This window comes from Muntiacus reevesi, chromosome 4 (assembly GCF_963930625.1).
Source record: "Muntiacus reevesi chromosome 4, mMunRee1.1, whole genome shotgun sequence".
Taxonomy (NCBI): domain Eukaryota; kingdom Metazoa; phylum Chordata; class Mammalia; order Artiodactyla; family Cervidae; genus Muntiacus; species Muntiacus reevesi.
Genome location: NC_089252.1, coordinates 4,317,306 through 4,344,833, shown reverse-complemented (window position 1 = coordinate 4,344,833; position 27,528 = coordinate 4,317,306). Strand labels below are relative to the sequence as shown.

General features: G+C 49.5%; 1 protein-coding gene across 1 annotated transcript; it reads left to right on the top strand.

The window, feature by feature from the left end:
- Positions 1 to 169: 169 nt before the first annotated feature.
- CNDP1 (carnosine dipeptidase 1) lies at positions 170 to 26,536 on the top strand. Its single transcript, XM_065932880.1, has 13 exons — positions 170 to 207; positions 1,602 to 1,629; positions 5,131 to 5,256; positions 6,715 to 6,864; positions 9,414 to 9,576; positions 10,228 to 10,316; positions 13,936 to 14,136; positions 15,323 to 15,407; positions 19,630 to 19,790; positions 21,014 to 21,178; positions 22,584 to 22,725; positions 25,640 to 25,787; positions 25,972 to 26,536. Exons 1-13 carry the CDS (start codon positions 170 to 172, stop codon positions 26,045 to 26,047), a joined length of 1,572 nt encoding a protein of 523 aa, XP_065788952.1. The 3' UTR covers positions 26,048 to 26,536.
- The last annotated feature ends 992 nt before the right edge of the window (positions 26,537 to 27,528 follow it).

The following is a 27,528-nucleotide window of genomic DNA, read 5'->3' as shown; positions in this document are numbered from 1 at the left end:
TCCTGCATTGCAGGTGGATTTTTCTTTCTTTCTTTCTTTCTTTTTTTACTATCTGAGCCACCAGGGAAGCCCATATAAAACAAAACCAGTTAGCAACCCTGAAAATGGAACCAGTCACTGCAGTAACTCAGCAGAGGATGTCAGTGCTGACCAGCCGCCTGCAAGGAGAATGAATGAGCTGGACAGTGCGACTGAGGCATTCATCCGGCAAGGGGGGAAAGGGATGACAGGATAGAAAACAGAAGATCGAAGACAGCTGGAGGGCAGATGAGATATGAGAGACTCCAGCTGTAGTAGGAGTCCCAGAAAAAGAGTCAAGAAAACTGCCGGGAAGTAATGTGGGCCTATAGGGTAGGGATCCCGAAGGAAAAGAATCCAGTGAGGCTTTTTGACAGAAGAGAAGCCATTTTTGCCCGAGTCATTTTGGGATCTAAGCTTGGCCACCATGCTCTCAGTAATACATGATCTTGTGGGAACAAATGATCATCATCAGGCGAGAGACAGAACAACAGCAAAGACAAGGAGTCAGCTGTAAAGACCCCCAGGTCTGCTTCAGTGGTACAGATTAGCCCAAAGTGCTCCACCTCCAGACCAACTGGAATCTGAGGGATGACAATATCGACCTTTTCCAACCCTCATGACTTCAATCATCTATCAACTATCTTTGCCCCAGTTCTCTGCTGAATTCTGCTCTGTTTCAGCCCCTTCATTAAGATGCATGTACCCTTAGCTTAAAACTCCCCAAGTATCTCTGTTCTGGGCGACACTACTTTGAGAAAGATCCCTTAAGTGTTCTCCTTATTTGTTGCAAGTGATAAACCTTCCTCCTCCTGTCCTTTGACTGGTGTGTTATTTTTGGCTTGATACCCACCAAGAGGTGGCCCCAGTGCTGGTATCCCAACTGCCTGCGTGCAGTGTGAGGCATCACCTCTGGGTCTGGGAATGAGGTTCAGCTGAGCTCTCCTGAACATTCACTGGAAGGACTGATGCTAAAGCTGAAACTCCAATACTTTGGCCACCTGATGCGAAGAACTGACTCCTTGGAAAAGACCCTGATGCTGGGAAAGATTGAAGACAGGAGGAGAAGGAGACGATAGAGGATGAGATGGTTGGATGGCATCACCGACTTGATGGACATGGATTTGAGCAAACTGCAGGATACAGTGAAGGACAGGGAAGCCTGGACTGCTACAATCCATGGGGTCTCAAAGAATCAGACACGACTGAGCGACTGAACACCAACAACAAGCTCTCCTCTGGGGTGGAACTCAACCATGAGAAGGAGGAGAAACTGGCGGTTCCTAGGACTTCCTGGGGAGGCCTGATCCTTGAAACTGCTCCTTGGCCCGGGAGTCTTGTCCAGGCTGCCCCCTTGAAAGCCCCGCCCTCACGGGCTTGCTGAACTGGTTCATCTCTGCAGGAGTCCTTGGCTCAGTTCAGAGCCTGCAAGGGGAATGAACAGAATCCAGCAAAGCTGGCTTGTTTGGTTTGGAATTTTTATTTTTTAATCCTCTCATGATGAGATTAAACTAGGCTAATAAAGCATTTTTTCTGTATCATAAAATTCACCAAAGCAGACACAGGTAGAGCGATAGCTGTAGAACATCACGTGGGACTCTGAAAGCCTTGGTAAGTAGCATTCTGGGCATCCAGGTGAACCCTGGCACTAAAGTTGCTTATGGGCAGAAAAGGGTTTGTCTAATGGGCTATCATGTGTACACAGGGGAGTCACCCTTGGTTCCTGGCTGTGTCGGGGGGGAGTGGGAGGCGAGAATGCTTTCATTTTCTATTCTTTACGCTGCTCAACACGAGAAGCTAACGACAACCCAGCCTCCTCCTGAAATGCCTCCTGTTTTCCTGGCAGGAGATAGAGAAGCGACATTGGTTGAGGCAGCCCAGGAGCATTCCAAAGCCGCTGTCTGCGAAGCACATGTTTCATCTTTCTCCCCAGTTGTTGACTGGAGCCAGGAGAGAGCAGAGAGACCCCCGAGGCCTGTGTCCCTGGTGGGGAGAGGCTTTGAGGAAGTGAAGCTCGGTTGATGGGTGGAGAATGGTCACCACAGAGGTGTGGCCGGGACTTCAAGAAGTCGGAAGTCCTTAGGTTTAAATGGACGCAGCCCAGGGGTGCCCGGAACTCTGGTCCCGCCTCAGAACACCAAGCTGGAGTCTCCAGGAGCCTGCAGAGCAGCGCAGGGCCGGCCCCACCGGGAGGACACCAGGGCCTGTGCATCGGCTCCGCTCCCAGACCCCCGCCCGCACCTTCTCCTCTCCAGGGACTCCTTTCTGCCAAGGCCAGGCCAGGGCTGCCCTCTCTCAGGCCCAGGGTTTTGTGGGTGACTCGTTCAGGTCAAGCATGACTATGACACGAGGCTCAGGAGGAGAGATCCACCCGGGGTCCTAAAGGCGAGATGAGCGCCCAGGGCCGGCCTCCGCGGGCCTGATGGCAAGTGGAAAGGGGAGGCAAAGGGAAACGGAAAGGGCAGACGACAGGAAAACGCGCCCGGGTGAGGGCTGAGGGTGCAGGCCCTGCGCAGGACCCGGTCTCGGAACAAGCCAGTCCTCCGCGCCCCTCCCTCTGCAAGTGCTCTGGGCGTCACCATCGAGGTTTTTCCCTTCCTCTCCCGTGGCTTCCTTTTCCTTTTCAGATTTTCCTTTCACATTTCACTGGAGAGGAGCAGCAAATAATTTTTTTGTAATGGAAACTGGATGAAAAATAAAAATAACAGTTCAGCCCTTCATTTAGATGGCTCAGCTGTAGAAGCTGGCCTCCTGGGCGTCCTCCCCGTCCCGCCGCGGCGGGTCCCCGCAGCCCCGGCTCCAGGCTCTGCCTGCCCCCGACGCGGGACCCCGAGCCGCCCGGAGACTCGCTCCTGTCGGGTGAGCTGGGAGCAGAGGCGAGGCCGCGGCTCCGCGGCACCGTCTGCCCGGCCAAATGCGCCGTGCGCCCGCGGAGAAGCGCAGCTCACCGCGACACACACTGGACCCTCTCCGCGGCTTCCTCTGTACACACTTCTCATACTCAGTAACACATTTCTATTGAGGAATGGGTGCTTACATTCCTGATTGTTATCTTGATGACAACTGTATCGCAATAAGACTCATTTGCAATATGACTCATGAACTCACAGTGTGCAGTTCAGTGGTCTTTCGTGAATTCAGGATTGATCAGTCACTGTCACAGTCAACTTTAGAGCATTCTCATCGCTGGAGAAGATCCCCCAGCTCATGAGCAGTCTTAGCCCCTTCCCCCACCATACACACCCCCCACCCCCAGTCCTCCCAGCCCTAGGCTACCACCAACCTGCTCTTGTCTCCATTTTTACATATTCTGGACATTTCATGTAACTGGACAAATGCAAAGTGTAGCCTTTCGTTTCTTTCAGCTCACGCACATTGTAGCACATGTCAAAACCTCATCTGTCTTCACCGCTGAGTAATATTCTGTTGTGTGTCTCCACCACATTTTGTCTGTACAGTCATTCATTGCAGGTCGTTTGGGTTTTTGTCTCCACTTTTGACTGATACAAACAATGCTGCAGTGAACATGTACACATTTTCCGGTGGACGTGTGTTTTCATGCTTCTTGGGCGTGCAGCTAGGAGTGGAACTGCTGAGTCGTACGGTGGCTCTGTTGACCCGCTGAAGGATACTGCCAGACTGTTTCCCAATGCACTTGTGCCACCTTACATCCCCACCAACCATGCACGAGGCGTCCGGTTTTCCCACACCCTCGCCAGCCCTTGTGGTCATCTGACTTGTTGGTTTTAACCATCCTGAGTGGTGTGAATTGTTGCCTCATTGTGGTTAGATCTGAGTTTCCTGGTGGCATTGATGTCGAGCACCTTTTCACGAGCTGGTGGGCCATTTGTGCATTCTCTTTGAAGTATCTATTCAAATCTTTTGCCCATTTAAAAAATTAGGTTAATTTGTCTTTTATTGTTGAGTTGTAGTAGTTCTCTATCTTCGAGACTCAAGTCCTCACCTTCACTCTCTGGGTGCCTGGAATTGGAGGCCAAGGGAAGAAGCAGCCTGAACCTAAGATGTTTCTGAAAAATAAAATCTATTTCAAAACTGTACAGAACCAATCCGGAAGGAAGAGGAGAAAGATAATTAGCTTCATTCTCAACCTGGGAGCTCTACTCAGTTCTGGACCTGTTTTTTTTCCTGCTCTGCCCCTAGCCTGGAATCTTCTGTGGGGTAGAAGGAAGACCAAGGGCTCATGGGTTGGGATGGGGTAGGTAATGGGGTCTCAGACGAAGGAAGACCGTGGGTCGGGGGCTCCCAGGCAGAGACCGTGGCCAGCAGTGTCTACATGCTTGCCAGTCCTTGCCAGTCCTGCCATGTTATTTATCAGATCAAATCTGGTAAAGCTTCTTAGAGTATTCTGACCTCAGGAGTGGATGGCACGAAGCCCTACAACACTGCACAGGATTTTAGTCCGTCCTTACAGAATATTCCCTCTAGTAAAGTAAATAATCACCCAAAGAAATTTTGTTGCTGTTTTATTTTTAAATTAATATTATTAACTCACACCTTTCTCTCTTATAAACACTGTCCTTGACACCTGGGATGTAGGAAGCTGATTTAACTTTTCAGGAAGTGACCCCATGTGTGTGCTGCCACTTCAGACAACTGTCCGACTCTTTTGTGACCCCACGGACTGCAGCCTGCCAGGCTCCTCTGTCCATGGGATTCTCCAGGCAAGAATACTGGATTGGGTTGTTGTGCCCTCATCCAGGGGATCTTCCTGACCCAGGGATCAAATCCCCTGGGTATCTCTAACATCTTCTGCATTGGCAGGCAGGTTCTTTACCACTAGCACCACCAGCAGGAAGCCCTGAACCCATAGGAAAGATTGTATTAGGAAAAGAACAGAAGAACCTTGCTTAAAGACAAGTTTGTTAACTTGGTTTCTGTCTTACTAAAATTCTCTAGCATTGTAAAGGAAGTGTTTGGGAAAAGATGTAGCAAAAAATACATCTCCTGTTCTATTCCCTTGTGTTATTTCAGTTCAAAAGACGGAGAGCAGCTGTGTCGGATAACATTAACTTTATTGAAGTACTTTAGAGATGGAAAGTCCTAAACCTTATCCTTATTTTAAATGGTCCCCCTGCTGTTGCCCACTTGCAGGTGGCGTCTCTCCTTGCTTCCCTGCTGCTGTTGGTCGGAGGCATGTTCTCCGCGTCCACCCCACCCCCTGGGCCACTGGAGAAAGTCTTCCAGTACATTGACCTCCATCAAGATGAATTTGTGCAGGTAAGAGACCCGACAGGCGCCAAACACTTGGACAGTGCACTTTGGGAAGCTGGGAGAATTTGCTGGGAGATGTGGGTTTTTTTTTTTTTTTTCTTTTTTGCCTGACAACTTGCTGTTCAGTCACTAGGTCGTGTCCAATTCTTTGTGACCCCATGAACTGTAGCCTGCCAGGCTTCCCTGTTCTCCACTGTCTCCGGGAGTTTGCTCAAGTTCATGTCCATTGAGTCAGTGATGCTATCTAACCATCTCATCCTTTTCCTGACAACTTAATTCCATTTAAAATGCATGTGGCTCCTCATTGAATTAAAATAGTCAATGTTGGTTAGATTTAGGTAAGAGATCCCTCCTGGCCATTCCTCCTCAAAGGGGATATTCCCAGCACATTTGCTCTGGGTCTGTCCGTTCAGGGGTGCCCAGCAATCTCTGGTGAGTCCATGTTTACCCTGGACCATCGTCAGATGGCCTATCCTCCCCTCTTCTTCAGAGGGTCCCTCACCGAGGTCCTCTCCACCCACAAACCTGCCTGAAATGTCCCCGTTACACCACCAGCTGCCACAGCAGCTGTAAATCCAGACAGAGTCCTGTCAAGCTCTTGGCAAAGCTGTCAGTTTTGTAGCCCACATGCACTATGTACTTTACTCCCTCCTTTACGATTCTCTGCTTCATCCTGACACGTGGCCATCTGCACGTGGTGTGGGCACGTGTGTGTGGGGAGAGACATGGCAAGTGGGGGCCAAGGGGGAGAGGGAGGCCTGGGGAGCAGAAAGTCATGGGGGTTGGGGGGTGCTGGACCCACCGTCCCACCTGGCACACCCCTCTCCTTCTGCTGGCTCTCCTACCTGCCCACCCCAGCACGCCCCGCCCGCCTCCACCACCAGGAACACCCTGAGTTCCCAACACTGTGTCTGGCACGGGATGCATGGTCAGTGTCTGCTCATTGGACAAACCAGCCCACGTCAGAAATATTATTGTGCAAACAGACTGAACCCCCCGTGTTCATACTGAAGTACTAAGCTGAATCTCCAGGCTGCTGGCCCTGAGCTGGGCCTTCATGGACTCCTTCCTTGTGGGGGCGTGTTCACTTGATGGAAATGCCTGTTGGGCTTTCACAACTTTCCTGGGGTGTTGTCCAGTGTAGTGGGGAGAGAAGAGAGAGGTGAATCAGGGACCCACAAGGGGTGTTCATGGGAAGCCAAGTCCTCAAGCAGGTGGCCAGAGGCTCTCAGTTCAGAAGCCAGCAGGGTGACGGGGACGGCCCTTCCGTGGGGGCCGAGGCCTGGGGGGCTCAGATTCAGGCTTTAGAGGCAGGCTCCTCCATCTGTCCTTCCCCTGGGCTCTTGTTCTCACCTCCAGCTGGGTCTCCAGGTCAGAAGAGGGGACCCGGGGGTCCTGCAAGGCACGCCCAGGGGATCAGACATAATGACCCCCTATGCTAACCACCTGTCGCTTTGCCCCCAGACGCTGAAGGAGTGGGTGGCCGTCGAGAGCGACTCGGTGCAGCCGGTGCCCCGCCTGCGACGAGAGCTGCACCAGATGGTGGGCCTGGCTGCGGACCGGCTCCGGGGCCTGGGAGCCCGCGTGACCTCGGTGGACGCGGGCTTTCAGCAGGTGCTGTGCCCCCGTCTCCCGCCTCGGCCAGGCTCCCCTTCCTGGGGCCAGGACGGGGCTTCCCTGGGCTCCCCAGGGCTTCCCAGTGTCCCCGCCCGCCCCATCGTCTCCAATCCCAGTGAGGCTGTGGCACTGACTTCCTGTCCTGCCGGACCGAGGCGCAGATGGGGCAGGTGAAGGGGGCGCGTGAAAGCCCCTCACCCGTGCTGTTCACGTCCTTCAGGTGCCTTGCGTTTCTCCCAAGGACCCTCTCCCTTAAGCGCAAATGCCTCCTTAAAGGAACCGACCTCTCAGAATCAAGGTTCCCTGCTGCCTCTCGGGGGAAGGTCCCTGGAGGAGAGCGTGGCGACCGGCTCCTGTGTCCTTGTCTGGAGAATCCCATGGACAGAGGAGCCTGGCGGGCTACAGTCCATGGAGTCACAAAGAGTCAGACACGACCAACACAGGGACACACACACTCACACACACACACACACTGTCTCATACACACACTCACACACACACACAGTCATGCGCACACACACACACACACAGCCATGCACACACACACTCACACACACAGTCACACACACTCACACATACACACATTCATGCTCACACACACACACAGTCACACACACATACACAGTTACGCACACACACTCACACACACACTCTCACACACACACATAGTCACACACACTCACACATACACACAGTCATGCTCACACACACACACAGTCACGCACACATACACAGTCATGCACACACACACTCACACACACACTCTCACACACACATAGTCACGCACACACACACTCACACACACACACAGTCACACACACAGTCATGTACACACTCACACATACACACAGTCACGCTCACACACACACAGTCACGCACACATACACAGTCATGCACACACATACTCACACACAGTCATGCACACACACTCACACATAGTCGCGCACACACACACATACACACTCTCATACACACACTCACACACACAGTCATGCACACACATAGTCACGCACACACACACACTCACACATACACACTCACACACAGTCATGCACACACACACATACTCACACACACTAACACACACTATCTCATACACACACTCACACACACAGTCATGCACACACACACATACACACAGTCACACACACACACTCACACACACACATACACACACATACAGTCACGCACACACACACACATACACACAGTCACACACACACACTCACACACACACAGTCACGCACACACATACACACACATACAGTCACACGCACACACACACATACACACAGTCACACGCACACACACTCTTACACACTCACACACTCACACACACACTCACACATACACACACTCACACTCTCACAAATACGTACTCACAGTCACATGCACACATACAGTCACACACATACACACAGTCATGCACACACTCACACACACACACTGTCTCACACACTCTCACACACACATTCACACACACACACACTATCACACATACACACACTCACACTCTCACACACACACATACTCACAGTCACATGCACACATACACACAGTCACACACACTCACACACAGTCATGCACACACACACTGTCTCACACACAGTCTCACACACTCACACACACACATATACACAGTCACGCACACACATACACACAGTCTCACACACACTTTCACACACTCACATACACACATACTCACACAGTCATGCACACACATACACACAGTCACACACACACACTGACACACACATACTCACACACTGTCTCACACACACTCACACACACATACAGTCACGTGCACACATACTCACAGTCACACACACACACTCACACAGTCATGCACACACACTCGCACACACACAGTCATGCACACACATACAGTCATGCACACACACTCACACACACACATACACTATCTCACACACACACTCTCTCTCTCACACACACACACGGGGGCACATGAACCTTTACTCGAACCTCCCAGTGTCCCCTGCTTCAGCGCTGATGTGTGTGCAAAGACTAGTCTCCAGGACTGCGTCCGCCTGCTTGGAGCTGGTGGAGTCTGAGTTTAGACTGAGGAGTGTGCTCAGTCACTCAGTCGTGTCCGACTCTGTGACCCCATGGACTGTAGCCCGCCAGGCTCCTCTGTCCATGGGATTCTCCAGGCATGAATACTGAAGTGGATTGGCATTTCCTCCTCTGGAGGATCTTCCCAACCCAGGGATCACACCTGTATCTCCTGCATCTGCAAATTGTAGGCTGATTCTTTTACAGCCAAACCACTGGGAAAACTCTCATATGGAAGAGCATGTTCAATTAAGTTTACTCTTGGTCAGTGTGTATCTGAGGAAGGACTTCTCATGATGTTTACATTAGAAGTGTCTTGTGGTACCCCCTTAAGAGTCAGACAAAAATAATGTGGCTCTCCAAGGACCAGGGGTAGAAACAGACTCCTAGTGCCATGTCTTTGAATTTTCTGGAAGAACTAAATAGCTTTGTTTTGTTTTGTTTTATAAACATTACCCCTTTTGCTTCTGCAGCTGCCTGATGGTCAGACCCTCCCAATACCCCCCATCCTCCTGGCTGAGCTGGGCAGTGACCCCAAGAAGCCCACGGTGTGCTTCTATGGCCACGTGGATGTGCAGCCTGCCAGACAGGCGGACGGGTGGCTCACGGACCCGTACACGCTGACGGAGGTGGACGGTCAGTGGCGAAGGATCGCTCACAGAGCTTAACAGTTTGAGATGCAGCTCTGCCTCAGGTACCAGGTTTTACCTGTGGCTGTGAGGATTGGACAGAATGCAGCACTCTTGGTTCACCAGTTGGTTCGATGAAGCTGATTTTCTTTCTTTTGTGAAAGAAACTATGAGCTTTTGTGCCCCTGGGTGAATTAAGTCCCCAGGATGGGAGTTCTTGGGTTTTACATATTTTCTTTTCAAAAAACATCAAATGTAATTATACTTTATAAAGACAAGAAGAAGAAAGATTAATGGAGACACCTGTGCACCCTTTTTCTTTCCCCTGATAATTGTAAAATCTCAGAGTGAGACGTTGTGTTACCTGATATTTTGCAACAAATCCTCAGGTCTTTCTCAATGAATTTGGATAAAAATAGCTAACTACTATTAAGGCCAAAGGGCTCTGTATATTTTCAATTAGCTTACATTTGTTGACTAGCATACTATTTGTATATAAGAAATAAAACTTTGTGAGTTCAAAGCAAGACTGCTGCCTAGAAAAAGAGAGAACCTGATTCAAGCAATTATCTGCAAAACTAGTTTTGTTTTTGATTCCCTCACTCAACCTGGCAGAGGCATCCATGCTTTTCTGAAAATTCTTCCCCTGTTTTTAAAGGAAAACTTTATGGCCGAGGAACAACAGACAACAAAGGACCTGTTTTAGCATGGATCAATGCGGTGAGCGCGTTCAAGGCCCTGGACGAGGTAGGTGCTGGCTGCACTTGGGAGTGAGGATGGTGATGGTGATGATGACAGTGATGGTGATAGTGGTGATAGTGATGATGATGACAGTGATGGTAATAGTGGTGATGACAGGACAGTAAGGATGATGGTGATGGAGATGATGGTGATGGTGATGGTGGCGATGGTAGTGATGGTGATGGTGCTGATGAGGATGGAGATGATGGTGATGTTGATGGTGACAGTAATGATGATGGTGATGGTGATGGTGATAGAGATGATGGTGATGGTGGTGATGGTGATGTGATGGAGATGATAGTGATGGAGAGGATGGTGATGGTGGTGATGACAGTAATGATGATGGTGATGGTGATAGTGATGGAAAGGATGATGATGGTGGTGATGACAGTAATGATGATGGTGATGATGGTGATAGTGATGGAGATGATGGTGATGGTGGTGATGAGGATGGAGATGATGGTGATGGTGATGATGATGGTGATGGTGATGATGACAGTAATGATGATGGTGATGATAATAGTGATAATGACAGTAAGGATGATGGTGATGGAGATGATGGTGATGGTGTTGGTGATGGTGGTGATGGTAGTGAATGGTGATGGTGCTGATGAGGATGGAGATGATGGTGATGTTGATGACAATAGTAATGGTGATGGTGATGGTGATAGTGATGGAGAGGATGGTGATGGTGGTAATGACAGTAATGATGATGGTGATGATGGTGATAGTGATGGAGATGATGGTGATGGTGGTGATGAGGATGGAGATGATGGTGATGGTGATGATGATGGTGATGGCGGTGATGACAGTAATGATGATGGTGATGGTGATGGAGATGATGGTGGTGGTGATAGTGATAGTGGTGATGGTGGTGATGGTGACAGTAAGGATGATAAGATGGTGGTGATAATGATGGAGATGATGGTGATGTTGATGACAGTAATGATGATGGTGATGGTAATAGTGATGATGACAGTAAGGATGATGGTGATGGTATTGGTGATGGTGGTGGTGATGGTAGTGATGGTGATGGTGCTGATGAGGATGGAGATGATGGTGATGTTGATGGTGACAGTAATGATGATGGTGATGGAGATGATGGTGGTGGTGGTGATGGTAGTGATGGTGATGGAAATGATGGTGATGGTGATAGTGATAGTGGTGATAGTGGTGATGGTGACAGTAAGGATGATGCAATAGTGGTGATAATGATGGAGATGATGGTGAAGTTGATGACGACAGTAATGATGATGGTGATGGTGACGGTGATGGTGGTGATGGTAGTGATGGTGATGGTGCTGATGAGGATGGAGATGATGGTGATGGTGATGACAGTGGCTATGGTGATGGTGGGCTGTCCTATCTGGGGAGGACTGGGATGGGGGGGTCCATCTCTGGGCACTGTGTCTACAGGAGAAACACAAGGCAAGTGGAGCAGTTCAGCCGTGCCCAAGGCTGAGATCCTTGATGCTGCTTCTCCCAAATCCTGTTCATTGAGCAGGCCCTGGCTTTGCTTCTGTTTTTTGCTGGAAGTGATTTCATCAGGTGCCAGAGACTCTCTCTCCTGAGAAGAAGCAGAAGAGAGGGTTTAAGTGCTCTCCACTTGACTGCTTTATCTCACTGAGGAAGACAAGCTTAATGAATTGGGACATCTTTTTGGCCGGGCCCTGTTGACCTGTTGTTCATGCGCTCCTCTAAATAAGCCCTTGGTTTCTTTCTCTCTCTTCAATTCTCTCTCTACTTTCTTGGTCTCTTTATCTTTCCTTCCTTCCTCACCAGTTTCCTCCTCTCTTTTTCTGTTCTTCTTCCTTAAGAAGAGGAAAACAATATTTATAAGTTTCTATGCATGCGTGCTAAGCTACTTCAGTCATGTCTGACTCTTGGGACTGTAGCCCTTCAGGCTCCTCTGTCCATGGGATTCTCAGGCAAGAATACTGGAGTGGGTTGCCGTGCCCTCCTCCAGGGGATCTTCCCCACCCAGGGATTGAACCTGAGTCTTTTACGTCTCCTGCATTGGCGGGCGTGTTTTTTGCCACTAGCGCCACCTGGGAAGTGCTGCATACCTAATATATAATCCTCCATTCAGCCAGTCTGTATGAAGGTAAAAAGCTAGTTTGGTTTTTAAATTTCAGTTCTGAAACTTACATAATCACAAACAAAACGTATGAAGTCCTCATGGCCCTAAACAAATCAGTTCATCTCTCCAAGCTTCACTTTCCTCATCTGTGATCTATGATTGATCGTTTCTATCACCAGGCTTATTGAGTGTATTAAGTGAAGTTACACGTATAAAGTTTCTCTGGTACCTGCAAGTACCAGGCCCTTTATGAGCACTGGCTTCTTGCTTCCTGGTTCCCTCGCATCCCCGTCCTGTCTTGTTCAGCGCACTTACATGTACAACACTTCTCTGGCTCATCTTACCAAGAGGCAGGACGAGTATTAATACCCGCCTCACATAAAGAAGTGGCTGTCACTCCAGAGGTGACATGGCTAGTCCCCGGTCCCTTGGGTGTTTAGGGACAGAGCAGAGAGCCCTGGCTGCTGGTCTCACATACTTCTCTGACACTTAATAGCTACTGACTTGTATTTTATTAATCACATTTTGCCAGAAAATTCCAAGGCATTTAAACTGCTCCTTAGCAATTGTTTTCTAGTTAAATGTTAATAAAGAGCTTTCAAATATTAAAATTTCAGAACTTTAGCTTGACTTCCTAAGACACCTAGAAATATAATCAGGGAATGCACTGAGCAAATCTTTATCCCCAAATCCCCTTAACCAGCTAAGTGACCCAAGGTCACTTACTTTCTCAAACGTAATCCCCCACTCGGCCTGCCTTTGTTCACGGGGGTGAGTCAGCCTCACTCATTAGAACTAATTAGCATGTGTGTGCTGCCTCATCTGCACTGGATCACTTTTCAACCCCTACCGCTCCCATTTCGCCTCGTGTTCCAGGAAAAGCCATTGACCTCTCCTCTCCACGTGCCTCTCAAAGATATGAAGTTATACATTATAAAGATACAAAAAGATCAAAACCAAATGGGGGAAAGGCACATTGTAAAAATTTTAAAGGCGCCCTAATATTAACTAGAGAAAACCTCAAGTTCCATTTTGCTGCAAGATCAAAGCCTTTGAATAAGTTAAAAGGCAGATTGAGCTCATAGCTGAAAAATAACAGATACTTGAAATAAAAATTATCCCGAGGCTTAAACATTAGACAGCCTTTCAAAGGAAAGAACTCTCATTTATCATGCTCACAATTATGAGGACAGAAAAGAGACTTGGAATGGAGTAACCCTTCTGGAAAAAGTCCTCTTGGGGAGAGGAAGGATAGGGCCTCTCTGCAGGGCCGAACGGAACCCTGTATTGTGGACACAGCCTTTTCTTTAGGAACGCCCTTCCCAGATCCTTGGTCACCAACATGAGTTTCCTGCCTCACTGGCCATTACCTTGGTTCCCTCACAACCTGAGTTAAAACTGCTTCATTGTAAACAGAGCTTGTGGGAATGTGTATAACAGTGCAGTGTATTTATGTTACACACAAACACATCCTGGGTTTTCAAAACATGAAGGGCAAGAGGTCCACTCTTTCCTGCAGCATGATTTGCCCCATCGTTAATGCAGGATCTCCCGGTTAACGTCAAATTCCTCATCGAAGGGATGGAGGAGGCCGGGTCTCTGGCCCTGGAGGAACTTGTCCGGAAAGAAAAGTCTGGGTTCTTCTCGAGTGTGGACTGCATTGTGATTTCGGACAACCTGTGGATTAGCCGGAGGAAGCCGGCGCTCATCTATGGGACGCGGGGGAACAGCTACTTCACTGTGGAGGTACCTGCCAACCGTGGCCGTCAGGGAGGTGGGGGTATCCACGCTGGGATCCTGGTGGGAGGATGGAGCAGACACTGACCTGGGTGTTTGACCTGGTGTGGGGGAATCACGGGGTCTCGGGACTGGGGGGCATCCATGAAGCCCTCCAACAGAGAATGCATGTGCTTTCTCCATGTTTCTGGAGTGAAGAGGCAGAGGGGCTTGTGGCCAGGGGGATGGAGGAGAGATGCCGGGGCCAGAAGGAGGGATAAGAGCATGGGATCCCAGAGGAGCACTACCAACCCAAGGGCTGTGTTCACATTGCTGCCTGAGGAGGTAGAGGGCTTAAGAGAGTAAGTGAAGGATTCATCTGGCAGCGCTGTGAGATGGCGGGGCAGGGAAGGGCCAGCCAGGCAGAAAGGCTGAGAGAGAAGGAGCTGAAAATGATTTAAACACACACACACACACCCAAACTCATTAGAAATTGGGAGCTGGTTAGACACGGTGTGCACAGGAGGAGGCCAAGGTCATGAAGGGGATGAAATCACAGGTCCGCAGCCCTCCTGGAAACGACCGCTGTGGGAGGCATCTGTAGAAGACATTCCCTTCCAGACCTCCTCCAATTCAGCAGCTGGGAGCATGCCAAAGTATTAAGTACCAAAGAAACAGAAGCCTTAGGTCTTGTGGGTGGGTCCAAGGTTAGACATCGAGGGATGAGCGCTGAGACCGTGGAGCCCATGAAGGAGCCATGTGGGTCTCACTCCACGTGCAGAGGAAGGAGGCTCCAGGCTCACATCGGGGTGAGCAGACAGAAAAGCAATTATTAGAAGAGACAAGGAGACCTGTCCTGCAGGCAAGAGAGAACAAGCAGAAGGAAGTTTCTTGGAGAATTTCTTTGTAAGGAGGGCTGAGTAAGAGCTGGGGTGAAACCAAGAGGGAGACAGCTCCGTGAACATCGCCATGGCCCAGGGTAGGAGGGTGGCTGGTGGTCTGGAGGCAGCACTGCTGGAGGCGAGGCTGGGGGCGAAGCCAGTTTCAGAGGAGCCAGTGGGACATGAAGCCCCACGTCAGGCGAGAGAAACATGGCGGGGGTGTCAGCTGACCCACCCGAGTCCTGAGGGCGGTCTGGGCGGGTCTGGTGCCAGGTGAGGGCTGTTGTCGAGTGGCCATGACGGGAGCAGCTGCCTTCCCTTTGCCTGTCTTGCAGGTGAAGTGCCGGGATCAAGATTTCCACTCGGGGACCTTTGGTGGGATCCTCAATGAACCCATGGCGGATCTGGTTGCTCTTCTCGGTAATGGCTTCTTTCACTTTTGAAGCCTCAAGGAATCTGCTAACGTGGTTCTGCTGGACCCGGCCCTTTCCTGCTCGGTTTCAGGCCAGCCCTGAATAAGGGCGGAACAGAGGAAATCCTAGGGCTTCCCTGATAGTTCAGTTGGTAAAGAGTCCACCTGCAACGCAGGAGACCCCGGTTTGATTCCTGGGTTGGGAAGGTCTGCTGGAGAAGGGATAGGCTACCCACTCCAGTATTCTCGGGCTTCCGTTGTGTCTCAGCTGGTAAAGAATCTGCCTGCAATGTGGGAGACCTAGGTTCAATCCCTGGGTTGGGAAGATCCTCTGGAGAACGGAAAGGCTACACACTCCAGTATTCTGGCCTGGAGAATTCCGTGGACTGTGTAGTACATGGTGTTGCAAAGAGTCGGACACGACTGAGTGACTTTCAGAGGATAACCTAAAGCTCCTGAGGCTTATTACATCCATGTTATTTATTTCCAAGGATTGAAACCCTCTCTCAACCCACCCCCTTTTCATTTACTGGGTGTCACAACACATCTGGCTGTCCTCGGGGACGGTGGTGGACCGACCCTTCCGGAAAAGCATCCAGAGCCATTGCCCAGTCTGCCTGCGCCTCTTGGCTTCTGTCCGCGGGCCCCCAGGACCCCACGTGGCTCAGGGACACCAGTGAGTCTGTTGCAGCATCGGGGAGCCCTTCCGGGGCCCGAGAGTGGCTCTTGTCTGACACTTGGAAATGAACTGTCCGAGGAGACACACATGGGGACCGAGCAAGAGACTTCAGTGGGAAGGTGCCCCTGGGGGGACCGCGGCAGGGTAAGGGACCCAGGAGGACTCTCCGCCATGTGGCTCACGGTTCTGGGTTTTATGCTGATGGGATTCATTTCCGGGTGGTCTCTGGCCAATCACTCTGACTCAGGGTCCTTCCCAGTGGCACAGGCATCACTCAGCCAAGGTGGATGCCCATGAGGAGGATCCTGGGGGGTTGATAGGATGAGTGGCATCTCCATTGGACCTTTCCTGTAATTCTTCTGGTTGGTGGTGGCTTGCTGATTCCGCGTTCCTTACCAGCATGCTGTCATAAAACAACTCATGCAGATGGTGACTATGGTGGCTGGCCTGGGTGGGCGGTTTCAGTCAGTGTTTCCCCTGACAAGTTTGCTCGCTGCCCCCCACCCCTCATCCCTGACTTCTCAGGTGGTGGGCCTGGTGGATGCAGGTGAATGTGAGTGTGTGTGTGTTTGTGTGTGTGTGTGTCTGTGTCAGCCTGCTCACCCGCCTGACTCACCTGCAGCTCTCACCTACACCTGGACAGCCCAGCAGTCAGGTGGATTGTGGAGCTGAGGTAAGCTACATCTGCCGGGTGGCTTGCACAGTCCTGGTAGGGGCTCTGCACGTGCTGTAATAACTTGTTGCTGTTGTTCACTCAGTGATGTCCAACTCTTTGTGACCCCATGGGCTGCAGCACTCCAGTCTTCCCAGTCCTTCACTATCTCCCAGAGTTTGCTCAAACTCATGTCCCTTGAGTCAGTAATGCCATCCAACCATCTCATCCTCTGTCGTCCCCTTCTACCTTGACCTTCAATCTTTCCCAGCATCAGGTCTTTTCAAATGAGTCAGTTCTTCACGTAAGGTAGAGAAAGTATTGAAGTTTCAACTTCAGCATCAGTCCTTCCAGCAAATATTCAGGGTTTATTTCCTTTAGGATTGACTGGTTTGATCTCCTTTCAGTCCAAGGGACTCTCAAGGGTCTTCTCCAACATCACAGTTCAAAAGCATCAATTCAAGTCATAATTTGATTCTTTTTTTAAAGAGAGGTTTTCAGGTTAGACAAGCTTCAGACCCCACAACATCTGGATCTTTCTCACCTAGATAAAGGTTGACTTTGTGCAAATTTCACAACAAGCTCCTTTGGGCAAATGGCCAGAAAGCATTCCAGTATTCTTGCCTGGAGAGTCGTATGGACAGTGGAGCCTGGAGGGCAAGATCAATGGGGTCACAAAGAGTTGGACAGTACTGAAGCCACCTAGCACGCATGCACCCTTTCTGGGGATCAATTAGCAAAGACCCCTGCTTTTCACGCCTTGACACAGCGCTACCTCAGCCCTACACACTCACACCCCAGTGGCCTGGGGCCTCCCCCAGGAAACCACCAGCCCTCCGGCAGACGTGCTGAGCGGTCGCCCCCCTGTCTTCAGCGTCACTTTATTCTAGTGCATCCTGCTCCTTCATTATCCAATGAAATAGCGAAATCCATCTACTGTCTGTGCTCTATCTTCTGTCTGCCTATTCATCTATCACCTATTTTTTAAGGCCTTCTAGTTTTCCTACAATATAACTCTTGAACAGTATTTTCCATGCTTGATGGTTTCAGACAGAAAATAGCGAGCCGTTTTTCTTTAAAGGGTTTAAATTGTTTCCAGAAGAATTCAGATAGCATACAACTTAATATTTTTGTTTTGCAGGGTAGGGGGAGATAAAATAATCTGTTTTACCAGACTCATCCTCCGCTGCCTCCCTGCATGGAATGCGTGGCATCCCTGCGTCTTTGGGACTGCATTTAGAGGTCTCCCCACCCACCCCAGGCACTACTGCCTCACTGTATCCTGGTAGACTGTGGTTTCACCCAGACCTGGAATTCCATTCAGCCCTGCCAGGGCACACTCTCTGCTAGAAAAAGTCCCACTAGGGTCCTGAACAGGATGAAAAGCACATGTTTTCACTTTGCTTTTGAAACAAATCAGATACTTACTCCCCCCAGCTGGCATGGGGAAGTCCGCTTCCATCCCAAGAAAACAGAGATTTACAGGACTGGGCCCCCGGGCCATTTCTGCTGGAGGAAGTGGTGAGCTGCTTGGATCGCAGCCTCAGGTCTCAGATGTCTGTTTGAATCACCCCTGCCCCACTCAGGGGTAAGGTCTGACCGCACCAGCTAAATGGGCACCATGACCCGGACCCTGGGCATCCTGGCCTCTGCTGCCCTTGGCATTTCAGATACACGTGTCCGTTCTCACCACTGATTGCGCCCCCTCCTCGGCTGGCCCCACAGGCTGGCCCAGGTGGTCCCACCGCTGGTTCCCTACCTGTGTTTTTCCGGCTGCGTTACCAGCAGATCTGTCTGCCATTCACCTCTGTCCTCGAAGATGAGCCTGGCAGCAGAAGTTTAGGTTCAGGGACACTAAAGACTCAATGACTGTGTCACTGGTGGGACTTTTAAGTTTGGTGCTGTTTTCATCAGGGTGACAGAAGTTCAGTTCAGTTGTTGCTCAGTCACGTCTGACTCTTTGCGACCCCATGGACTGCAGCAGGCCAGGCCTCCCTGTCCCTCACCAACTCCTGGAGCTTACTCAAACTCATGTCCATTGAGTTGGTGATACCATCCAGCCATCTAATCCTCTGTCATCCCCTTCTCCTCCCACCTTCAATCCCTCCCAGCATCAGGGTCTTTTCCAATGAGTCAACTCTTCCCATCAGGTGACCAGAGTATTGGAGTTTCAGCTTCAACATCAGTCCTTCCAATGAACGCCCAGGACTGATCTCCTTTAGGACGGACAGGTTGGATCTCCTTGCAGTCCAAGGGGCTCTCAAGAGTCTTCTCCAATACCACAGTTCAAAAGCATCAATTATTCAGTTCTCGGGCTTCTTTATTGTCCAACTCTCACATCCATACATGACCACTGGAAAAACTATAGCTTTTGACCAGACGGACCTTTGTGGGCAAAGTAATGTTTCTGCTTTTTAATATGCTACCTAGGTTGGTCATAGCTTTTCTTCCAAGGAGCAAGGGGAGACAGAGGCAGATTGTAAATCAGTTACAGCCAGTCCAAGTCTGTCGGTGCCCAGTTTATTTCTGACTTCAATTTTACTAGTGAGTTTGCATCATTTATTTGATATATGATACTCCTTATTGGGCTAAATGAGGGGAATTCATAACTCAGGACCCTCGGGGGCCAATAAGCACACAGCATCTACAAGCACATCCCTGAAGAGCAGTTATGGTTGTATTTGTTTATAATGAATGTATATTATATAATAGGGTCTTTAATTTCTTCTTTATAATGGACATTTGTTCTTTAATGGTACCTGCGTTACAGTTTTTGCCTTATGAGCTATGGGGCTTTGGTGAAGCAGATTAACAGGCCAGAAACAGTCATGTCCCTCCTAAGGCTCCTCTCCAGGGCTAGGACCCCGCACACCTGTAACGGCCCCCGCATGTCTCGTAGGCAGCCTGGTGGACGAGTCTGGCCGCATCCTGGTCCCTGGGATCTATGAGCGCGTGGCCCCTGTTACAGAAGAGGAGAAGAGGATGTACGAGGCCATTGACCTGGACGTGGGCGAGTTCCGGAGCAGCAGCCAGGTTAAGAGGCTCCTGTTTGACACCAAGGTAGGTCACGCCTCCGCGGGAAATCCGAAAGAGGAGTGCTGAGAACCCGTGCTTCCCCAGTGCCTGGTTTGCCATGTGCGGCCATTCTGCACATCTCAGAGCTGGGAGCACACGCTCATTAGGGCAGCTTTCCCTTTCAGGGTCCCGTCCCAGGGGCAAGATCAGCCGGCCCTTTTCCTGGGGTCTGTCCGGCATGGGCCTTGGGCGGCCAGACTCACGGCCGCGTGTTTCTAGTCGGTTTATGAGACTCAACCCCATGCCAGCCCTCAGCCAGTGAGTTGAGCTTCCTGTCTGTTTAGTGGTTGAGATCGGCTGAGATTATTTCAGTTCCAAGATCCCGAATTTTTTTTTTAATTAAAAAAAAGACAAAACTAGAGCTTTAGGGTTTAATCTGTAAATTCTCCATCACTGCCTCAGTATAGTAAATAAGCCCACAGCCAAAAGCATTGGCTACTGGCAAATCTGGGCTTCCCAGGTGGTGCTAGTGGTAAAGAACCTGCCTGCCAGTGTAGGAGAGATAAGAGACATAGGTTTGATCCCTGGATTGGGATGATGCCCTGGAGGAGGACATGGCAACCCACTCCAGTATTCTTGCCTGGAGAGTCCCACAGACAGAGTAGCCATAGGGTCGCAAAGAGTCGGACACGACTGAAGTGCCTGAGCACACACTGGCCAGTTTAGATTTCTTTGTTTTCCCTTCTACTTCTCCTCCTTTTAAGAAACAAAAGCCCGCTTGCCCCTCCAGTTGATGGGTCACTCTGGCTGGTTGCTGGGGGTGAACCTCCAGGGGAGGGAGGGACCCTGAAACAGAAGCGGGGAGTTTATTATCACGAAGTATATCTGTTTGCTCAGACTGGCTTTCTGGGGGCTACCGGCTCAAAGGTCAGCAGATTTCTTTGAAGGCTTCTGGAAAACAAAATGCATTTAGCACGCAACTTATCACTGGAATGACTGGGGACAGAAATTTATAATCGAACCCCAGTTCTAACTGCAGACTTCAGAGCTGGCGTGATGAGGGGCTGTGGTCGGCGGAAGCAGCTCGGGCAGGTCTCGGGTCCTTGGGGAAGTCCACCCATACTGTCATCCAGGCCCGTCTCAGTAAGGTGATAATTAGCCTGTCGTGAGCAGTGTTGCAGGCGTACAGACACTGGTGAACATGCGATACCACTCGGCCGGGTTTTAAGGAAACGCTCTTCTCTGTAATAAATGATTTTATCTCGTAGGAGGAACTCCTAATGCACTTGTGGAGGTACCCATCTCTCTCTATCCATGGGATTGAGGGTGCGTTTCATGAGCCTGGAGCCAAAACAGTCATTCCTGGCCGAGTCACAGGAAAATTCTCCATCCGGCTAGTGCCGCACATGGACATGTCTGTGGTGGAGACCCAGGTAACCGCGTGCCGACTTCTCTGCCCGCGCCCGAGTGCCGCACACCACAGTGTAGGGGCAGTTCAGTTGTTAGCACTGATGTATCATTCTTTTTTCCAATGGAAAAGGGACTGGAGCAAACGTCAAGAAACTGATAGAAATTTTTGTTTGGTGAAAATCTCTCTACTCAATTATATGCAATTACAGTAGTCAGATAAGTGACCATTTGGAGTTGGAGTGATGGGAAATTTTTTAAGAGCAAATGGTAGACATGAAGGCAAGATTGGTTTTCCATCCAGATGGAGCAGCTAACTGCCCGCGGCTGTATTGAGCCGCAAAAATCTGCAGCCGCAGTCATCAGTTTGTCTGAAATCCACTCTCTGAACACAGCCATTTTAATGACAACGCTATCTGGCGGGAGTTCAGTGTCTAAATTATCCACCAAGTGTCAGTTCACTCAAGTTTAATGGAAAGTAGACTCTGAGTAAATGCGCTCAGGAAACACCTCATCCCATCCCTTTCTGTCCCTGTCTCCTGTCCCTTTTATTGTTGATCGCATCCACGCACTCCCTCCCCCTCCTCCCTCCTCCCCTTTTCGGACTTACTGTCCCTCTTTCTGTAACTTACAGATTCCAGGAGGGCAGGGCCAACCTGCTTTTGCTCACAGCTGTAACCAGCTGGGTGCTGACCCAGCACACGTGACAGATGTCCACTGACATCTGCTGAAGCCAAAAGTGGAAGGATTTTTTGTTCTGTTTTTGCCACGTCACACGGCCTGTGGGATCACAGTTCCCTGACCAGAGATTGAACCCGGGCGCTCGGCAGTGATAGTGTGGAGTCCCAACCCCTGGACCCCAAGGAGTTCCCTGGAAGGACTGTTTCAGAGTCTGAAGTTACTCTCGGAGGAGTTCCCTAGTAGCAGCTAACAGAACTGAGGGGAGAGAAGGACACTGATGGCCAGGCTCCTTCACAGCTTAGCTCAGAACTGCTCCCACTTCTGGGAAATTTCCAAATGTATGATGTTCCCCAAATAGTCATGAAGGTACTGATAAGTCCAAAGAGGGCAATCAGTCGTCAGATGAAGTTATACTTGCATTATGTTTCATAACTAGCAAAATTCCAAATAACCGGATGCTAACAGACATGGTGCTGAGGAGGTGTTGGGGCGGGGCTGGCCTTGGAGAGTCTAGGGGAGGAAGGGGAGTGAGACCCAGTGTTGCTCCCATCGGATGAAGCCCGCCGCTCACCCCCGAATCCTGGAGGGCCTGCTCACTCCAGGCCGGCCCTCTGGAAGAACAAAGCCCAAAACACTCAAAATTTGTCGGGTTGAGGTTTAATCAGTTTCCAGATGAAAGACGACTGTGCATTCATGGTATGAGAGAATTACTTGAAGGTTTCTCTTACACCTGAAAATGTTACCTTTCAGGTGAAGCAGCATCTTGAATATATATTCTCCAAAAGAAACAGCTCCAACCAGATGACTGTTTCCATGGCACTAGGACTGCACCCGTGGATCGCAAATATTAGCGACCATCAGTATCTTGCAGCAAAAAGAGCCATCAAAACAGGTTGGACTTAAGATATTTTGAGTTGCCAGTTTACCGTGGGGGGTGGTGCCTGGTGGAGCAGTGGATAAGGCAGGTAACGTTAAAACCTCGGCGTCATTGTCCTTTTCCTATGGGCTGTATTACCATGCACAATGCTCTGTCTCATGAGTCTTCTCTATTACCTTCCTCGTTTTATAAATAAGGCCTGAAGAGACAAAGTAATTTGCTGAAGGGCACCCAGCTATTAGTGGAAAAGCCAGCATTTAAGCTCACACCAGGAGACTTGAATTTTGGGGAAAATGATGGACTTGAAAACCTCCATTTCTCATGGAAATGATGGGAGTGTGGAAAGAGTTAGCCGCTCAGTCATGTCTGACTCTTTGCGACCCCATGGACTACATACAGCCCACCAGGCTCTTCTGTCCATGGGATTTTCCAGGGAAGAATATTGGAGTGGGTTGCCATTTCCTTCTCCAAGAGGTCTTCCTGACCCAGGAAATGATGACTAATATTTTAAAACATCCTTTTAAAGGCACAGCTGAAGCTGCATGAAAGTAAAGGAAATCTTCTGGGATTAAACATGAAGCAGCTAAGATTTAGTGGAATGAGCAAGCTGACACCAGACTGCCTGGCGGGAATTTGCTCTTCCTAGTCACAAGGCGCTGTGGGTATTAATGGTCTCAGGGCATCAGGAAGCAGAAAACGAGACCCTTTATATAAGGGAGGGCATTCTCCAGGAGCCAGGCTCACCCTGGAGGGGTGTGTGTATGTGTCAGCTTGACCCTCCTTGCTTGGGTTTTGGGTGAACACAGGGTCCCCCCCATGAGGATGTTTAACCATGGACCCATCTTGGCATGGGTTTGGGTCTCTATTCCCACCATGTATGGTCTTGTTCTTCTGAAGCCCTTGCTGGACTGCCTGGCTGGTGCAAACAGTCCCAAGGCAGGAACGAGCTTCCACTGAAGCAGCTTCCTGGATATGAGCTCCTTGTACAAAATCACAAAACACACGAGAAACTCAATTCCAGCCCATCTGAATCTAAACCCAGTGGTCCTTCTCCAGAGATGGGGAGTAGCTTTATTTGTAATTTCCTCCACGCTGCCTCTTTCAACTTTCGTATTGACAGGATCCTGTGAGTGGTGAGCAGGGGACATGTGTCTGGGCCCTGGCTGCTGGGGGAGAAGGAATAGCCAGCCTTTTTTCAGTAGGAATGGGAAACTGCCAATAATTACAAAATGAGGGGGTGGGGGCCCTTGGGGGTCTGTCCAAATGTGAGACGGGAAGACACTGATACTTGTTTATATAGATCCATGTGCTGCATTACAGAGGGGCCTTGGGGCACTCCCCTAAAGATGGCGAGCTGGAACTTGGAGTCCAGACCTCCTTGGAGCCCTCACTCTCTATCAGGATGGTCAGTCCAGGGGCACAGACATTAACCATCAGAGGACAAGTCCAAGACTTAGCGCTACCTAATCATCCCCACTGCCAAGTGAAGAAAAGAGGAGGAAGGGTTAGGATGATAAAGGAACTGCCGCTGAAGAGAGGCATGTGATTGAAATGTCGAGACCTGACCTACTGTTGCAGGGAAGTTTAGGGCCTATCTGTGTGCTGGACCATTCTGCTAACAACGTCCACTGTCTTTATTCACTTTCACACCTTGCTCTGTGGATGAGAAAGTCTTGGGGCAGATTCTCTTTTGTGACCTTGCTTCGTTGTTCATTCCTGCTCTGTCACCAGCAACTTGTCCTCTAGCCTGGAAGGTCTGAACTCATCTTTCTAGACCTTAGGATACCCATTAATACTATTTCCTGAAGTACCTTGAAAGTTGAGTACACAAACACCTAGACATTCAGGTGACAGTTGAGTACAGCTATTTACTTATATGTTGATTACAAATAAAAATAAAAACAAAATAAGTCCCACTTTCCCAATAGTTAATTCACGTAGCAACCATAAAAGTGGGTACACTGTCTCGTGGTGTTTAGCTCGTTTAGCTCCTGCTAAAAATGCAGGACTTCTTCCAACCGTGAGAAAGCATCAGACAGAGTTAATCAGGGGGACATTTTACACAACAGCCAATCAGCACTCTACAAGAGGGTCCAGTTCATGAAAGTCAAAGAGAGGCATGAATCTGTCACAAGCCTGAGGAGACTCAGAAGTGATGACAAAATGCACTGTGGGAGTCTGGGCTCAATCCTGGAACAAAAAAAGGGGAAACGTGGTAAAATTCCATTCAGGCCTGAGTCTAGCTATTAATAACAATGTTACTCAATGTTAATTTCCTATTGTTGATAACTGTACAGTGGTTCTATGATAATGTTAGGGAAAGTAAAGGATATATGGGAACTCTACTAAGTTTTGCAACTTCTCTGTAGGTATAAAATTAGTTCAAATTTAAAAACATTTAAAACTATATTTAAAATTTTTTTAACATTAATTTATTTTGGGCTGTGCTGGGTCTTTGTTGCTGCTAGGATTACTCTTTAGCTGTGGTGGGAGTACTTTGCACAGTGGTAGCTTCTGCCGTGGTGGGGAATGAGCTCCAGGAGAGCGGGCTCTAAAGCAGAGGCTCGGTAGTTGTGGCCTCTGGGCTTAGTTGCTCTGTGACGTGTGGGATCATCCTGCACCAGGGACTGAACCCGTGTCTCCTGCATCAGCAGGCAGATTCTTTACCACTGAGCTACCAGAGAAGCCCCTAAAAATAATTTTTTAAAAGTACATAACTGTAAAGAAGACAACTGTGGTTTTCTTCTTGACTCTTTTGATGATTTTAGAATATATATTACGTGGAATCAAGAAGCTTTTTATCCTAAGTATCAAATTTTTAATGATTTTTTTAAAAAGAAAAGACGAAGTAAGCAGTATATTTGAGGAGATTGCTTGTGGGTGGTCTTGCCATTGTTTTATTCACATGCCTGCCTTTCCTGCATTTCAGTGTTTGGGACAGAGCCAGATATGATCCGGGATGGGTCAACCATACCCATCGCCAAGACCCTCCAGGACACCACCCAGAAGAGTGTGATAATGCTGCCGCTGGGTGCTGTGGATGATGGAGAGCACTCTCAGAACGAGAAGATCAACAGGTGAATGGACCCCGTGGGCACTGATGCCTCCCTGCACAAGCCCGGGGTCTCCACGCTGGTGACCCCAGACAGGCTGCATCCTCTAGTTGGAATGTGCATCATCAAGGCTTCCTGTTTAAATTATAGACCCGTTTTCCTCTGTCATTTGAGCAGGAGTAACAGTGTCTCTTATTTCTTTTGTTAGGTGGAACTACATACAGGGATCCAAATTATTTGCTGCCTTTTTCCTAGAGATGGCAAAGCTGCGTTCATCATGGTAGAAACCTTCTAGTCTTGGTCTGAACTGCTAACAGATTCCCCTTTCACATGACCCTGGGCAAGAACAGAATCTAAATATCCAGATAATTTTGCTCTCAAAAATAATGTTTCCCCTCCCATTTGAGAGTGTCCCTGGACTTTTGGACCTGTAATAAAATATTTCCGAGGCACAGACATTGGATATGGTTTAATGTCGCTGCTGCACGCCTTTCTGAAGTCACAGCCACCTTGGACACGTTGCTTTCCCATGTCCTGCTGCAGTCCTCTCCGGCTTGGGCTTGCAGTGTCCTTTAGGGTGAGAACAAGCCTCTGACTATGTTCTCTGCTTGTAGTTTCATTGGTGTGATCCCGGTTTGTGCTCCAGGCCTCTAAGTGCTCAAGAGACACAATCATTCCGCCCACTGACTGTCCATCCCATGTCACCCTTGCTCTTACCATCCGTCCCCTTTCTCTTGTTGATAAATGTGTTGGTCTCCTGCACTGACTACTATGATTCCCCTGTGGGTTCCCTGCTAGAGGAGTTACTAAAACGTGTTCATGTGCTAAGCTGCTTCAGTTGTGTCCAACTCCTTGTGACCACATGAGCTGTAGCCCACCAGGCTCCTCGTCCATGTGACTTCCCCAGGCAAGAATACTGGTGAAAGTGAGTTACTCAGTTGTGTCTGACTCTTTGTGACCCCATGGAAGGTATAGTCCATGGAATTCTCCAGGCCAGGATACTGGAGTGGGTAGCCATTCCCTCTCCAGGGGATCTTCCCATCCCAGGGATAGAATCCAGGTCTCCTGAATTGCAGGTGGATTCTTTACCAGCTGAGCCACCAGGGAAGCCCAAAAATAAGAGTCTCAGGTGGATTGTAAATAACACACCACCCTACCTCCCCCTAAAGCGGGGAGAGGTGACCTAAGAATACTGGAGTGATTGCCATTTCCTCCTCCAGGGTATCTTCCAGACCCAGGAATCAAACCTCCTTACGCCTCCTACACCGGCAGGCAAGTTCTTTACCCCTAGTGCCATCTGGAAGCTCAGTTACAGCATGGGACCACCTTAACCTCTTGCTCCCCTTCTCCTTCTTCAAAGCTGCTGAGATGGAAGTGATCAGTGCTCATGTCCACATGCCCCCTAGGATTCCTTGGGTGCAGACGAGTGTGTTTGACATTCTGAGCCTCTTACCTGATGCCTGCTGACTGCCCCTCTTGCATCCCGGTCTTCCTTCCTGCCCCTCCAGTAACGGCCTGCCTTTTCTTCAGCGTCTGTGCACATGTGAATGCAGAATTCATCCTGATAGGATCTCTCTCACCCGCTGGATCTTTAGTCAATGACTACATCTAAATTGCTCAAAGCTTTTAATAGCATCAGTTTTAGATAGAGAACTAATCAACCCTGACATCAGTAACACAGTCTAAATTTAAAGCTATCAGCCAATGCAGTTGATCATTAATCACTTCAGTTAACCATCTTGTTTGGCTTGATTGGATTTGATGG